The following is a 13182-nucleotide window of genomic DNA, read 5'->3' on the forward strand; positions in this document are numbered from 1 at the left end:
TCTTTTCTCCTCTTTTTTTCCCCGAGTGATTTGAGTTCATAGTGGTTGGAAACTAAACGAGCAACAAAAGAGGGTCCTATCAACATTTAGAGACAAATTATTAGTCATTACGCAGTGGTGTATGTAATTAAACCAATGTGTCCTAACCCAGTGACAAAGAGGTGGGTGTCCCCAGTGCCCGCAAGTCCCAGAATCCTTTAGATAAACAAACCCAAAAAAGCCAAACATAAGGAAGCAACCAGATTCCAGGTTTCTTGTTTTCCACTATTCCACAGAGACTCCTGTTTTTTGCCCCTGGATCGAGAACCAGACAGTCAAGGCGTATAATCAAATCCATCTTCCTAACATTGTGCCAGCAATGAGGGGGGTAAAAGAAGGTCATGTCAAAACAGAACCAGCTCTGGGCACGTAATAAAGGCGGAGCTAGAAGCAGGTTGAGCCGGACCCCCGGGGAGTTGAGAGAGCTGTGCCTGGAAGCACGTGGGGGCTCGTGTAGTTTGAGTGGCTTGGCAGCTCTGAGTGTCTCGGTGGGACCTCCCTCTGTGAGAGGAAGGCACAAGACGAGAAAGGTGACTCGCAAAGTGTTTGCAGAAATCCAGGCTTCGGAAGGGTCAGCCCTGTAAGTTATAAACACCACGTGTCTTTAAGGAGCAAATGAACAGGAATTTGTAGTGAGTCTATTCATGGTCGAGACACAGCAGATGTCTTGTGTTTCTGTAGATGAGGTAACACGTCTGTAGGTAACACAGCTGTAGATGCCACGACGCAGAAATCAGGGGTAACCTTGTTTCACGAGGGGGTTAGTCTGTGAGGTCTGAGAAGGGGCTCGATGTTTCACCTGTTCGGGTAACATCTGCGAGACAGTGACTCTGGTTGCGCCCGTTTACTCAGGCTGTGGAGCGGGCTTTGCCTCTGTTTCCCTTCTCCTGGCTTTGTGATGTTGTGTACATGTGTGATGCTAATTGTGGCAGGGTTGGTTTCTCAAGTGTGATGATAGTGACATCCTAGCAGCAACTGCTCCTTGTCAGAGCATACAAGGTATGCCTTATACCTACTTTGCATATATACAAGGTATCCGTAAAGTCCATACAGGGTATCCATAAAGTCCTTACACAGTATGAACCTATTTCTCAATAAGATAATGAATCTGAAAAGTGCCACGGAGAGAGAACCATCTCAAGGGAGGTCCAGTTTTACTGTATCTATCATTGTTTTAGTTACAAAACACAGTGGGACTGAAGCCACTCAATGTAACATGCCGTTTCTTACCTGGAGGATAGAGGATAAACGGGAACTAATGACTTCTCGATAATTCTTCTTAAACATAAAATAAATGCCCCCTTTGTTTTTCATAAATTATCTTAAAAGAGACGTGAGTGTATTAAAAGCTAACGTTGTGAAAATGTCTTAGGAACACCCTTTCTGTAAGTTACAGTCCTTAACAATCCATACTTAAAATTTTTTTTAAATTATTTTGGGGTACATCAAGTCTTAGTTGTGGCAAGCGGGGTCTTTCGTGGGGAGCACAGGCGACCTCACTTTCACTTTCCTGCATTGGAGAAGGAAATGGCAACCCACTCCAGTGTTCTTGCCTGGAGAATCCCAGGGACGGGGGAGAGTGGTGGGCTGCCGTCTACGGGGTTGCACAGAGTCGGACACGACTGAAGTGACTTAGCAGCAGCAGCAGTACAGGCTCAGTAGCTGTGGCACGCGGGCTTAGTTGCCTCGTGGGATCTTAGTTCCCAGACCAGGGATTGAACCTGAATCCCTTGCATTGAAAGGGAGATTCTTAACCACTGGACCACCGGGAAAGTCCCTACAATCCTTATTGTTATCCCCATTTTAGAGGTGAGGAAATTGGAGCTCAGGGAGGCAAAGTCACTTGCCCAAGGCCACCCCGCTAAGAGGAGGCAGAAGTGAGATGCGAGCCAGAGTGCCAAGGAGCAGCCTGTGGCTTGGTGGGGCTGCGTGGGGGGTGGGGTTGGGAAGTCAGGTTGCAGAAGAAGGTGTGGTGAGGTCCAGGTAGGAGAGCAAGGCGAGTCTTCTGGGGGTGGTTAGTGGGGTGAAGGAGCAGCCCAGAGGCACTGATTTCAGCTCTGCCTCCCTGCACTACCCATGCCTGGAGTCGGTGGCGAGCTCCCCACATCACTACAGATGCTGGGAGTCGGGGCCAGTGCTCCCCTAGTGGGAAGATGCCCTACAAAGAGATGACTCATTTCGGAATTGAGGACATGGCCCTGACTTGAATTTCAGAGGCTGAAGAGCTTGGGGGCCAGTTATCAGGGGAACCGTGGCTCCTTGAAGCCCTTCTGAGCCAGCCCAGTGCTGAGTGCCATGCATAACGAGAGATCAGTGGCCAGAGGCAGGCTCTGGGCCAAAGGAACTCCTACCACGACCTGGGAGGCCGATGGATGTGAAAAATCCCATGAAAGCGGGAAATATGTGATGGAGGTTGGGGAGGATCATCTGGGTTGGGTGTGGAAGGGTCCATAGCCCTTTCTAGTGAGAGACGGAAATGGTGTTCCCAACTAGGGGAATGGCATGAGCAAAGGCTCAGAGGCTGGTGGGGGGCTGGGGATTTGGATTCTGTCCCAGAAAAGGGGGTAATGTAGGGGGTGTGAAGCAGGGCTGTGACAAGGTCGGATCCCATGCTGCTGCTGTGGTGGAGGTCAGGAGAGGAGAGGCTGAGACTGAGAGTCTAGGAAGGAGGCTAGGCAGCTGAGGCACGGGGGGTGGAGGCCAGAGGAGCAAGATCCGAAGCAAGGACCTGATGTCCCTGGAGAACCATCAGTCAGTCAGTCAACACACACTTATGAGATACCCCTGAGGAGTAGGTGGTGGTGATGATGTGAAGCGTAGTACTGCTGTCACTGACTGACTTCAGGAGGAAAGAACTCACCTTCCTATGAGGCCCTTCCTGTGCCAGGCCCTGGGATGATGGTGAAGAGACCAAGAGCATTCTTGCTCTCGAGGAGGGAGGCAGCCAGTGTTGGTGACTAGACATTGACAAAGCATGTGCCCACACACAGACTTCTGTTCAGGGGTAGGTGCAGGGGCCAGGCCTAGTCTGGGGGGCCAGGAAAAGCTTCCCCCATCAAGGGGCTTTTATACTGAGACCTAGAGTCTAGGTTCTAGCCAGGTGTGAGCTGGGGGAAGAGTGTGCCTAGAAGAGGAGCAGTCTGGATACAAGACGAAGGTAGGAAGGGACCTGAAATGTTCGGGGTGGGGTGGAAAGGAGGCGGCAGGGCTGGAGCCTTGGCGTGGGGAAGAGGCATGACCTGGGCAGCAGTGGGAGGCAAGGACTTTGGGGTGGGCACTGTGGGGTTTAAAACAAAGTCAGCCTACATCCTGGGGTGCCTTGGTCCCCTCTGCCACCTGACCCCTAGCTGACCGAGTTCCAAAGCCCTGGGGGGGACAAGGATAGGATGAAATGGAAGGGTTCTGGCAGCAGGTGCAACTGGTCCAGGTGACGGTTAAGGTGCTCCCCTTGTAGAGACGGGGTGCAGCAGGCTGGGGTGATGTCCCCAAACATGTGACACCCCTAAATGTGCAGGTAGAATAGAGGTCCTCAGAACTGCAGCCCAGCTCCACCTGGCCTGTCTCCACGCAGCCTGAGATGCGGTGTCCCTGCCCTTGGGGCTCCCTGTCTAGTAGAGAAAACAGAGGAGGGGGCAGTCACGTGCTGAGGATGCAGCCAAGGCATAGGGGGCGAGCAGAAGCATCCATCAGACATGGTTGCAGATGAGAAGTGGTCCTCCTGCCAGGACACAGGGTGCAGGAGCAGAGAGGTGAGGCCGACCGCAGGTGAAGGGCCTTGACTGGCACTCTAGGGAATCTGGACTCACTGTTCATAGTGGGCAGTCAAGGTCATGGGCTTACTGATGGCAGGGAGTGTTCCTTATTCCTGCCTGGTCAGCACAGGGCCTGGCCAGAGGGACCTTAGTTGTTTGATGAATCTGTTGATGGGCAGAACAAATCAAGGGGTTGGGGCTTTTGGGAAGGAGGTGGACCACATGGTCAGAGCTGGATTTCCCCCTCTCATCTAATGCTTGTTGGCAACTTAGGCAAAAGAGGTCCACGTCTAACCTGCGTTTCGTTGCCCACCTGCTTGGCACAAGATTTGCGGAGCAGATGACTGAGGCCAAGCCTAGGAGAGCAGGGAGGGCCTCCCATCCCTGTGTGTGCGCCACGCTCCTGAGCCCCAGTTTTGCACTAGATCCCAGTCCCCCTCCATCCTCACCTGGCTGCTGGGCAAGTGCAAGCAGCAACAGCCATCAGAAAGCGCAGCCATCAGCCTTGAAGTCACTGCTCCCAAGTCTCCTCAGTGAGGACCCCCATCACCCTATTTAAGATTACACCTCTGACATGACCCCACTCATCCGCTTTCTTCTCAGAGCACTTATTACCTTCTACACATGCTTTACCTATTTCATGCTTGCAGTGAGTTTGTCTGTTTTGTTCACTTATATGTTTTGAGCACCCAGGGTGGTTCCTGGCACACAGGTGCCCGACATAGTAATTGTTAAGTGAATGAATAATAATAATAATGGTAAGTGGTGATGGAGTGCTGACTTTGTGCTGATATTTGGCTAAGCCCCTTTGCATATTATCTAATGTAACCTTCACAAAGCCCAGTGAGGTGGATGACTGCATTTTTATACCCTTTTTGCAGTTGAGGAAACCGAGGCTCAGTGATTTGACCACGGTCACCCGGCTAGTAAATGGTGGAGCCAGGATGAGAACAGAAAGGGGCTCACAGGAAGGGCACAGAGGGGCTGACCTTCAGGGCCACCCTGCCCTGAAGTCTCTCAGTAGCTGGGGTGACCATATAGCCATATGGGGGGGCGGGTGGGCAGGACAAAGAAACTGGGGGCCAATTGGGGAGTTGTCTCCTGAGAGAGGCAGGCAGGCAGGAGAGATCCTGGCAAAGCTGTGAATCTGTTCTTTTCAGTGGGTTGGTCTGCAGTTGACTTTTTTAGAAGAGGGGCAGAATGCAGTCAAAGCAAGCCTGCCACGATGATTGCGAGGCCTGAGTGGGTGCTGGTGGAGGGCTGGGTTTAGTAGGGCCCTGTGAGGAGCCTGGAGGCTCTGGTCACAGACCGGCAGTGGGAAGCTGGAGAAGAAAGGACAGGGCTGATCTTTGAAGTCCCAGCTCTTGTCTGGGGCTCACTTGGGGTGGGGGGAAAGTGTGTGGAGCTGGGAGCCTGGAGGCTTAGGGGCCAGAGGTGTGGGGCAGGCCAGCCAAGGGCTTGGGGGCTGGAGCTGGCCTGGGGGACCTGCCAGGGACTCCACCTTACTGGGCTCCCCATTGCAGAATCCACACAGGCGACAGACCCTACAAGTGCCCACATCCTGGCTGCGAAAAGGCTTTCACTCAGCTCTCCAACCTCCAGGTGAGTGCCTGCCTGCCCACTCTGCCTGCTAGGTGCACGGCTCCCTCCACCCTCTCCAGGGGAGCTCAGCTGCCTCCTGACCCCCGCTGTGCTCCCCACAGTCTCACCAGCGCCAGCACAACAAGGACAAGCCCTACAAGTGTCCCAACTGCTACCGGGCCTACTCGGACTCGGCCTCCCTGCAGATCCACCTCTCGGCCCACGCCATCAAGCACGCCAAGGCCTACTGCTGCAGCATGTGCGGGCGTGCCTACACCTCGGTGAGTGCCAGGCCCCTGGGAGCCTCTCCCTCACCCCAGCCCCCTCAGCCCTGTACTGATGCTCCCATTTTCCAGATGAGGAAACTGAGGCCCTGGAAGAGGGTAAGATCACAGTGGATGTCAGAGCTCGGCCATCCACTTCCCCGTTCTGTTTTTGGCTGCCTCAGGCTAAGCTCCCCTCAGGCAGCCTTTAGCCTGGGTGCCAGAGGTGTGGTTTCCTCCAGGCAGTGGTGGTGGACGGGGGCTGTCACCCTGCTTCCCAGGGCCAGGGAAGGAAGTGGGCCTTTTCCCCACTGGGGAAGCTGCAACCCCTGTCATGGCCACAAGGGGGCATAGTGACCTGGCCCAGGAAAGGTCTAAACAGGGCCAGAAAGGTGCCAATCCCCTGTCCTCTGGTGGGAATTTCCCTGAACAACGGCCTTTCAGACCCAGGAGAGGGAGTCCAGGTGAGTCACTCATGTGTGTCCTTTGGCCTAATCAGATATTCTGGTTAACAGACCCCCACATGTCCCAGTGATCCCCAAGCCTCAGTTTCCTCATCTGTAAAATGGAGGAGCCAATAGTTCTTAACTCATAGCACTGTTGACTGAGAGTCAGCGCCTGATAGACCTCAGCTAACACAGTTATTTATTTACCCAGTGTTTTCTGAACACTTGTGCCAGGCACTTGGGAATCAGGATGAATCAAACAGACATATTTGTTGCCCCCAGGCAGGTTAGGAGTCTACTGCTGGAGACAGACGTTAAACAAGTAGCCACACAAGTGAATATGCAGTGACCGATCACGGTGACTGCTCTCCAGCAGGCTTTCTCGACCTCGGCCCATGTTGGCGTTTTTGCTGGGGGTGCTGCCCTGAGCATTATAGGGTGTTTAGCAACATCCTTGGCCACATTCCACTTAGCAACCGCTCTTGGAAGAGGCCTCTAGACTTTGCCAAATGTCCCTTGGGGAGAAATTGCCTCTGATTGAGAACCTCAGCTATAAAGGAAAAAAAGAAACATATGTTTTGAAAGACAGCTGCAGGAAGGATAAAATGGAGTTGGGGAAGGGAGATGGTTTGGGGTAGGTGTGTGAGGAAGTAACATTTAGAAGAAGGCGTGGGGGATAACTGGCCAGGTGAGGAGAAGAGGAGAGGAACTTTCCAAGCAGGGGGACAGTGAATGCAAACACCCTAGGTGGAACCAACGCGGTGTGTTCCAGAAACTGAAAAATAATTAGGTCACACGAGGCTGTGGGGCCCTGTTAGGAAGTTTGCATGTTTTCCCAGGTGGAGTGGGGACGCATGGGGAGAAGGCTGTCCAGGAGGGTTATTTTGAAAGTTCACTTTGGTTGGAGGGGGGCGCATGGATCGCACCTTAAAGGAGGGGTCACCAGCCTTCAGAGCCATGGTTCTTAGAGGGGATCTGAACTCTGGGAGAAAGGGGCTGTCAGATCTCACCTGGCCTAAGGCCTCACCCTGAACTGGGCCTGACTGGACTCCACAGAACAAGAATAATTACCTTTTGTGAAAAAACATTTTAGTGGATTGACTTTTAAGCTACTCTAATACATAGAAGAAACATTTGCGAATAGTGAGCCCTCACGTTTCCGCTGGGGCTTCCCAGGTGGTTCAGTGGTAAAGAGTCCTGCCAATGCAGGAGATACAGGAGATCCGGGTTCGATCCCTGAGTGGGGCAGATCCTCTGGAGGAGGAAATGGCAGTCCACTCCAGTATTCTTGCCTGGGAAATCCCATAGACAGAGGAACCTGGCGGGCTACAGTCTATGAGTCGCAGAGTCAGACACGATGGAGCATGCATGCATACTGCCATCAGACCCCAGGACCTGGCATCAACCAGTCCTTCCTCAACCATATCCCTGTTTTTTGAAATAAAACTGACATCATATTGTTCCATCTGAAAATTTTCACTTTGTGTCTTTAAACATACTTTTTTTTTTTAACTTATCCACAATACCTTTATAAAACCTTAAAATGATTCACCATAGTCCTTAATATCATCAAATACCCAGCTGGTATTCACATTTTCATTTGTCTCATGGATGGCATAATTTATATTTTTATTTATTTATAAATTTTATTTTTTAATCAAGATCCAAATAAAATTCTTACATTGTACTGGGTCAGTGTAGCTTTTAAACTACTCTTCCTTGCCCCCACCCCGATCCCTTTTCTTTGCAACTTTCTTTGCAACTGCCTTTTCTTTGCAACTTACTCACTGAAGAATAGTCTCCTCATTTGGATTTTGCTGATTGCTTCCCTTTGGGGGTGTTTGATAGCACTTTGTCACCACATTTGAGGGCTTCCTCTGCCCGATGTTGAGCACACTGAGGTAGGAATTCAAGACGTGGCAGATGGAAACCAGAGCACCACTTGGCAGGTTAGTGTGAGGGCCTGTGGGTCTGCAGGTGAGCCTTGGGTCACCTCACCCACCCAGTCTTGGGTGCCTCAGGTCAGACTCAGCCGAGGCTGGGGGTGCTCAAAGGATGAACCGAGCCTGCCCAGTTTATGCTTCTAAAGTCACCAGTCAGATCAGGCCCCAGTTCTTCCCAAGGGAGGGGAGAGCTGGGGGATGCTTCTGCTGGGGCTCCCATCACCACCTAGAATGAAATGTAGAGACTAGGGAAGCAGTGGTCCCCTCAGCCCTACTGCTTGCTAAGAGCGTTACCCTCATCACCATAGCTACCCTGTGAAGTCCTTCCTTCCCCATCCCTGCCTGCAGAGGAGGAAACTGAGGCTTGGAGGGGTGAGATGACTTGTCCAACGTTCCACTGCTGAGAAATGGCAGAGCCAGGGTCACCCGAGGCCTGCTGCTCCACCCTCACTGGGAGCACCGGCCAGATGGGGGCAGATCTGCTCCACTGGACAGGACTCCACTGCAGCCAATTGGTTAATGGCCTGGTCCTAGAGTTCCAGGTGGTCACTGCTGAGGGACGGGCCTGATGCCTGCCTGCTCTCTAGTCAGCACACAGTGGGCTCCGACTCTGGTAAATGAGCCAGCCCCCACCACTGGCAGAAATGCAGTACCCTGCGACCAATACCAGTGCCCTTCTGGCACCCGCAAAGCTGTGGCTGTCCACCTCTAGCCGGCTCATCTACCCAGGAGCCCTCCAGCGGCCGCTTATAGGAACTGCAGTTCCCCCTGCGCCCTTGCCAGCAGCTCGTTTTAAGTTCTGAATCTCACCCCCTGCCCGCAGGAGACCTACCTGATGAAGCACATGTCCAAACACACGGTGGTGGAGCACCTGGTGAGCCATCACTCGCCCCAGAGGACGGAGTCCCCCAGCATCCCGGTGCGAATTTCCCTCATCTGAGCCGACCCGAGGCGCCGCCCCGCCCTGCCCACTGGCAGACACAGACCCAGGCAGCACCGGCCCGACTCCCTCCAGGGGCCCTCCAGGAACAGCCGAGCTCTCTCACGACCTTCCTGACCTTCCAGAAAGCCTGGGCTGCAGAAGCCCTGCCCGGTCCAGCTCCGGGGGTGGCCAGGCCAACTGCAAGATTCTGGACTGTTTTGGTGGCATCCAAAGACGATCTCAGAGCACTTTGAACCTCTCCGCTGGGTTTTCCTTTTCTTCCCCCATCCTTCACTTGCTTCACTGTTTTTTTGTTTTGTTTTGTTTTGATTTAAGTTTGTTTTGGAAAATAACAAAAAAAAAAAAAAAAGATATTTATTGGCCAAGAAGTTGGTGCTGCTAAGACCGAGAAATGGAAAGAACCGGACAGATGGACACAGAGACCCAGAGGGCAGCGTGGGACCTTCTCTTGCCATGGCCTCGGGTCTTGAGGGGAAGGCGCAGGCCTGAGAGTCTGGACCGCAGTGGGGCTCCCCGGTGGGAGGGGCAGGAGGCAGCTGGAGTGAGCCACTCGCCCCCCGCCGGCTGCCAGCTCGAGCCTCCAGAGCTGCGCCCTGGGCATCACTGAGCAGAGGGCCGTGGCAGCTCCCAGGGCTGCCCGGGCTTCAGGAGACAGATGAAGAGGGGCCGGGAGGTCCGCAGGACCAAAGGGTGCAGGGTTGGCTGGGCTGGGCGCAGGCCCAGGGAAATGGGATGGGGGCGGGCTGGGTAAGACCCGGTGCCCCCACTGCCCTGAAGACCACCCCAGTCTACCTCAGTGCTGGCCAGGAAACCTATCGGCTACCTCTCCCACCATCCCAGACTGTGGGCAGCGGGGGAGGGAGTGGGCCTGGGGCAAGGACCCCCTCCGCTCTGCAGAATTTCCTCCGGTTGGGGCAGTGCCCAAGGAGGGGTTACTTGTCTTCCCTGCCGTGGAGGGGGATCCCCAGCCCAGGCCCTAGGCCGCTCGGCAGGGAAGGGATCCTCGGGGAGGATCGGATCCTCGGGGAGGAGGGTCCCAGGAGCAGACCCTGCCCTCAGCCCCCACAGACACACCCCAATCTGAAAGCCATGCGTGTCCGTGTATATAGGAACTATGTACAGAGCCCGGAGAAGCCCCCTCTACATCCCCTGGGGAAAAAAAAAAGAAAACTAGACAGAAACTCATCTATATATTCTGTATCTGGAGTTCCGTTTTGAATATTAACTGTGTTATTTTTATACACTTTTTAAGCCTTAACTCGCCATTGATTTACCAGTTTAACGTCTCCCGGGGTTTCTTTTCCCACGGGGTTCTCCGCCCCGCCCCCACCCCTTCGTTTGACTTGCGTCTGATACTCAGTATTGTAGCTTTTCGTCCGCATGTTACTACCCTGTAAATACGCTGTTATACATACTGTTAACACCCTTCGCTTTTTTCTATGGGACCTCCAGGCCACCGTATTTAGAACTAGTTACCTTATTAAAAAAGAGAAAACAGTCTGCTGGCTTCTCAGTCTGCATCGTGGTGGCAGGGAGGTGAGGGCAGGTGCCCCCCCCCAGTGCGCTTCAGGAACCAAGTTTGCGTTCTGTTTAAGAAACGGGGTGGGGAGGAGAAAAAGGTCAAATATGGGGGAAGACCCTAAAGGGGGCAAGAAACAAAGGAATCCCAAACCCTCTGCTCTTTGTATTTCTCTGTTGTGAAGAATAAACTGTACCTGCAGCCGGGTGGCAGCGGTGTGTGTGCTCTGTGCGAGGGCGGGGCCGGGGGCACCTTTCCACGCTCCTCTCCCCTCCCCCGCGCCCCCCTCCAGAACTGGGAAGGAAGGGAAATGGCCTTTCTCGTGCCCATCACTTGCAGCCAAGAACCACGAGGGCTCCGAGGAGTGCAGTCCTCGATGGTGACTCAAGGTTGAGTCACTTTCTGTCTCCCAGGGCCAGCTTGCTAAGCTCTGGGGGAATTCCTGCATTTCCCTCCCAGGCAATCAAAACATTGACACCCCCCACCCCGACCCCACCATGGGGAAGCTGTGTGTGAAGGGGCCTTCTTGGTCGCCTCAGTCACTGAGATAGCTGGAGGCTGTGAAACGAGCTGCTGGGTGCTGCTGCTGCAGGAGTCCCAGGATGAAGCTGACTCCGAGCAAAGCCAAGAGGAGAGCTGGAGACACATCACGGAGTCCTGAACCTGGCTCAGTCCCAGCACTGACTTGTTACGTAAGCCAGTAAATCCTCATTCGGGCTGTCCTTTCGTTTTCCTCCAAGAGTCAGTTGCTAAAGGTTGACCAGCACGCCACTGGCTGACTCTCCAATCAGAAATCTCCATTTGGTGAGTTAGGGACAAGTTAGGAGCTGGTGGGCACCTGATATGGAAAACCCTATGTAGGCAGGGGTGGGGTGGGGTGGGGTGGGCTGTGTTGTGCCGGAGACAAGCAGGAGGACAAAGGAGGCAGAGAAGCAGAGATAAACAGAAGAGATGGAGGGCAAGTGGACCCTCAGCCCCTGACTTTGTCTCCATCTTTTGGCTAGCTCTAATTCCCTGCTTGCTCACACATCAGTGAATTTATTCAGTATAAGTTGCAAATGGTGTAGCTTCTCTTCTTTTCACAGCTATTTGTAAGGCCTCCCCAGACAGCCATTTTGCTTTTTCACATTTCTTTTCCACGGGGATGGTCTTGATCCCTGTCTCCTCTACAATGTCACGAACCTCTGTCCATAGTTCATCAGGCACTCTGTCTATCAAATCTAGTCCCTTAAATCTATTTCTCACTTCTACTGTATAATCATAAGGGATTTGATTCAGGTCATACCTGAATGGTCTAGTGGTTTTCCCCACTTTCTTCAATTTAAGTCTGAATTTGGCAATAAGGAGTTCATGATCGGAGCCACAGTCCGCTCCTGGTCTTGTTTTTGCTGACTGTATAGAGCTTCTCCGTCTTTGGCTGCAAAGAATATAATCAGTCTGATTTCGGTGTTGACAATCTGGTGATGTCCATGTGTAGTCTTCTCTTGTGTTGTTGGAAGAGGGTGTTTGCTATGACCAGTTCTTGGCAGAACTCTGTTAGCCTTTGCCCTGCTTCATTCTGTATTCCAAGGCCAAATTTGCCTGTTACCAGGTGTTTCTTGACTTCCTACTTTTGCATTCCAGTCCCCTATAATGAAAAGGACATCTTTTTTGGGTGTTAGTTCTAAAAGGTCTTGTAGGTCTTCATAGAACCATTCAACTCTAGATTTTTCAGTGTTACTGGTTGGGGTATAGGCTTGGATCACCATGATATTGAGTGGTTTGCCTTGGAAACGAGCAGAGATCATTCTGTTGTTTTTGAGATTGGATCCAAGTATTGCATTTCGGACTCTTTTGTTGACCATGATAACTACTCCATTTCTTCTAAGGGATCCCTGCCCACAGTAGTAGATATAATGGTCATCTGAAAGATATTCCCATTTGAATGCAGAGTTCCAAAGAATAGCAAGGAGAGATAAAAAAGGCTTCCTCAGCGATCAATGCAAGGAAATAGAGGAAAACAACTGAATAGGGAAGACTAGCGATCTCTTCAAGAAAATTAGAGATACCAAGGGAACATTTCATGCAAAGATGGGGTCAATAAAGGACAGAAATGGTATGGACCTAATAGAAGCAGAAGATATTAAGAAGAGGTGGCAAGAATACACAGAAGAACTGTACAAAAAAGATCTTCACGACCCAGATAATCATGGTGGTGTGATCACTCACCTAGAGCCAGACATCCTGGAACGTGAAGTCAAGTGGGCCTTAGAAAGCATCACTACGAACAAGGGTAGTGGAGGTAATGGAATTCCAGTTGAGCTATTTCAAATCCTGGAAGGTGATGCTGTGAAAGTGCTGCACTCAATATGCCAGCAAATGTGGAAAACTCAGCAGTGGCCACAGGACTGGAAAAGGTCAGTTTTCATTCCAGTCCCTAAGAAAGGCAATGCCAAAGAATGCTCAAATTACTGCACAATTGCCCTCATCTCACATGCTAGTAAAGTAATGCTCAAAATTCTCCAAGCCAGTCTTCAGCAATACGTGAACCATGAACTTCCAGATGTTCAAGCTGGTTTTAGAAAAGGCAGAGGAACCAGAGATCAAACTGCCAACATCCGCTGGATCATCAAAAAAGCAAGAGAGTTCCAGAAAAACATCTATTTCTGCTTTATCGACTATGGCAAAGCCTTTGACTGTGTGGATCACAACAAACT

General features: G+C 52.0%; 1 protein-coding gene across 3 annotated transcripts in view; it reads left to right on the forward strand.

Annotated features, from left to right (window-relative positions):
- Positions 1-10693, forward strand: part of ZNF362 (zinc finger protein 362) — a 40052-nt gene extending 29359 nt beyond the window's left edge. For all 3 annotated transcript variants that reach the window (XM_018058099.1, XM_018058107.1, XM_018058101.1), the window contains 3 exons: positions 5315-5393; positions 5495-5653; positions 8848-10693. In XM_018058099.1, coding sequence (XP_017913588.1) covers positions 5315-5393; positions 5495-5653; positions 8848-8964 — 355 coding nt within the window. In that variant the 3' untranslated portion in view covers positions 8965-10693. The remainder of the gene's footprint in view (positions 1-5314; positions 5394-5494; positions 5654-8847) is intronic.

This window comes from Capra hircus, chromosome 2 (assembly GCF_001704415.2).
Source record: "Capra hircus breed San Clemente chromosome 2, ASM170441v1, whole genome shotgun sequence".
Classification (NCBI taxonomy): Eukaryota; Metazoa; Chordata; class Mammalia; order Artiodactyla; family Bovidae; genus Capra; species Capra hircus.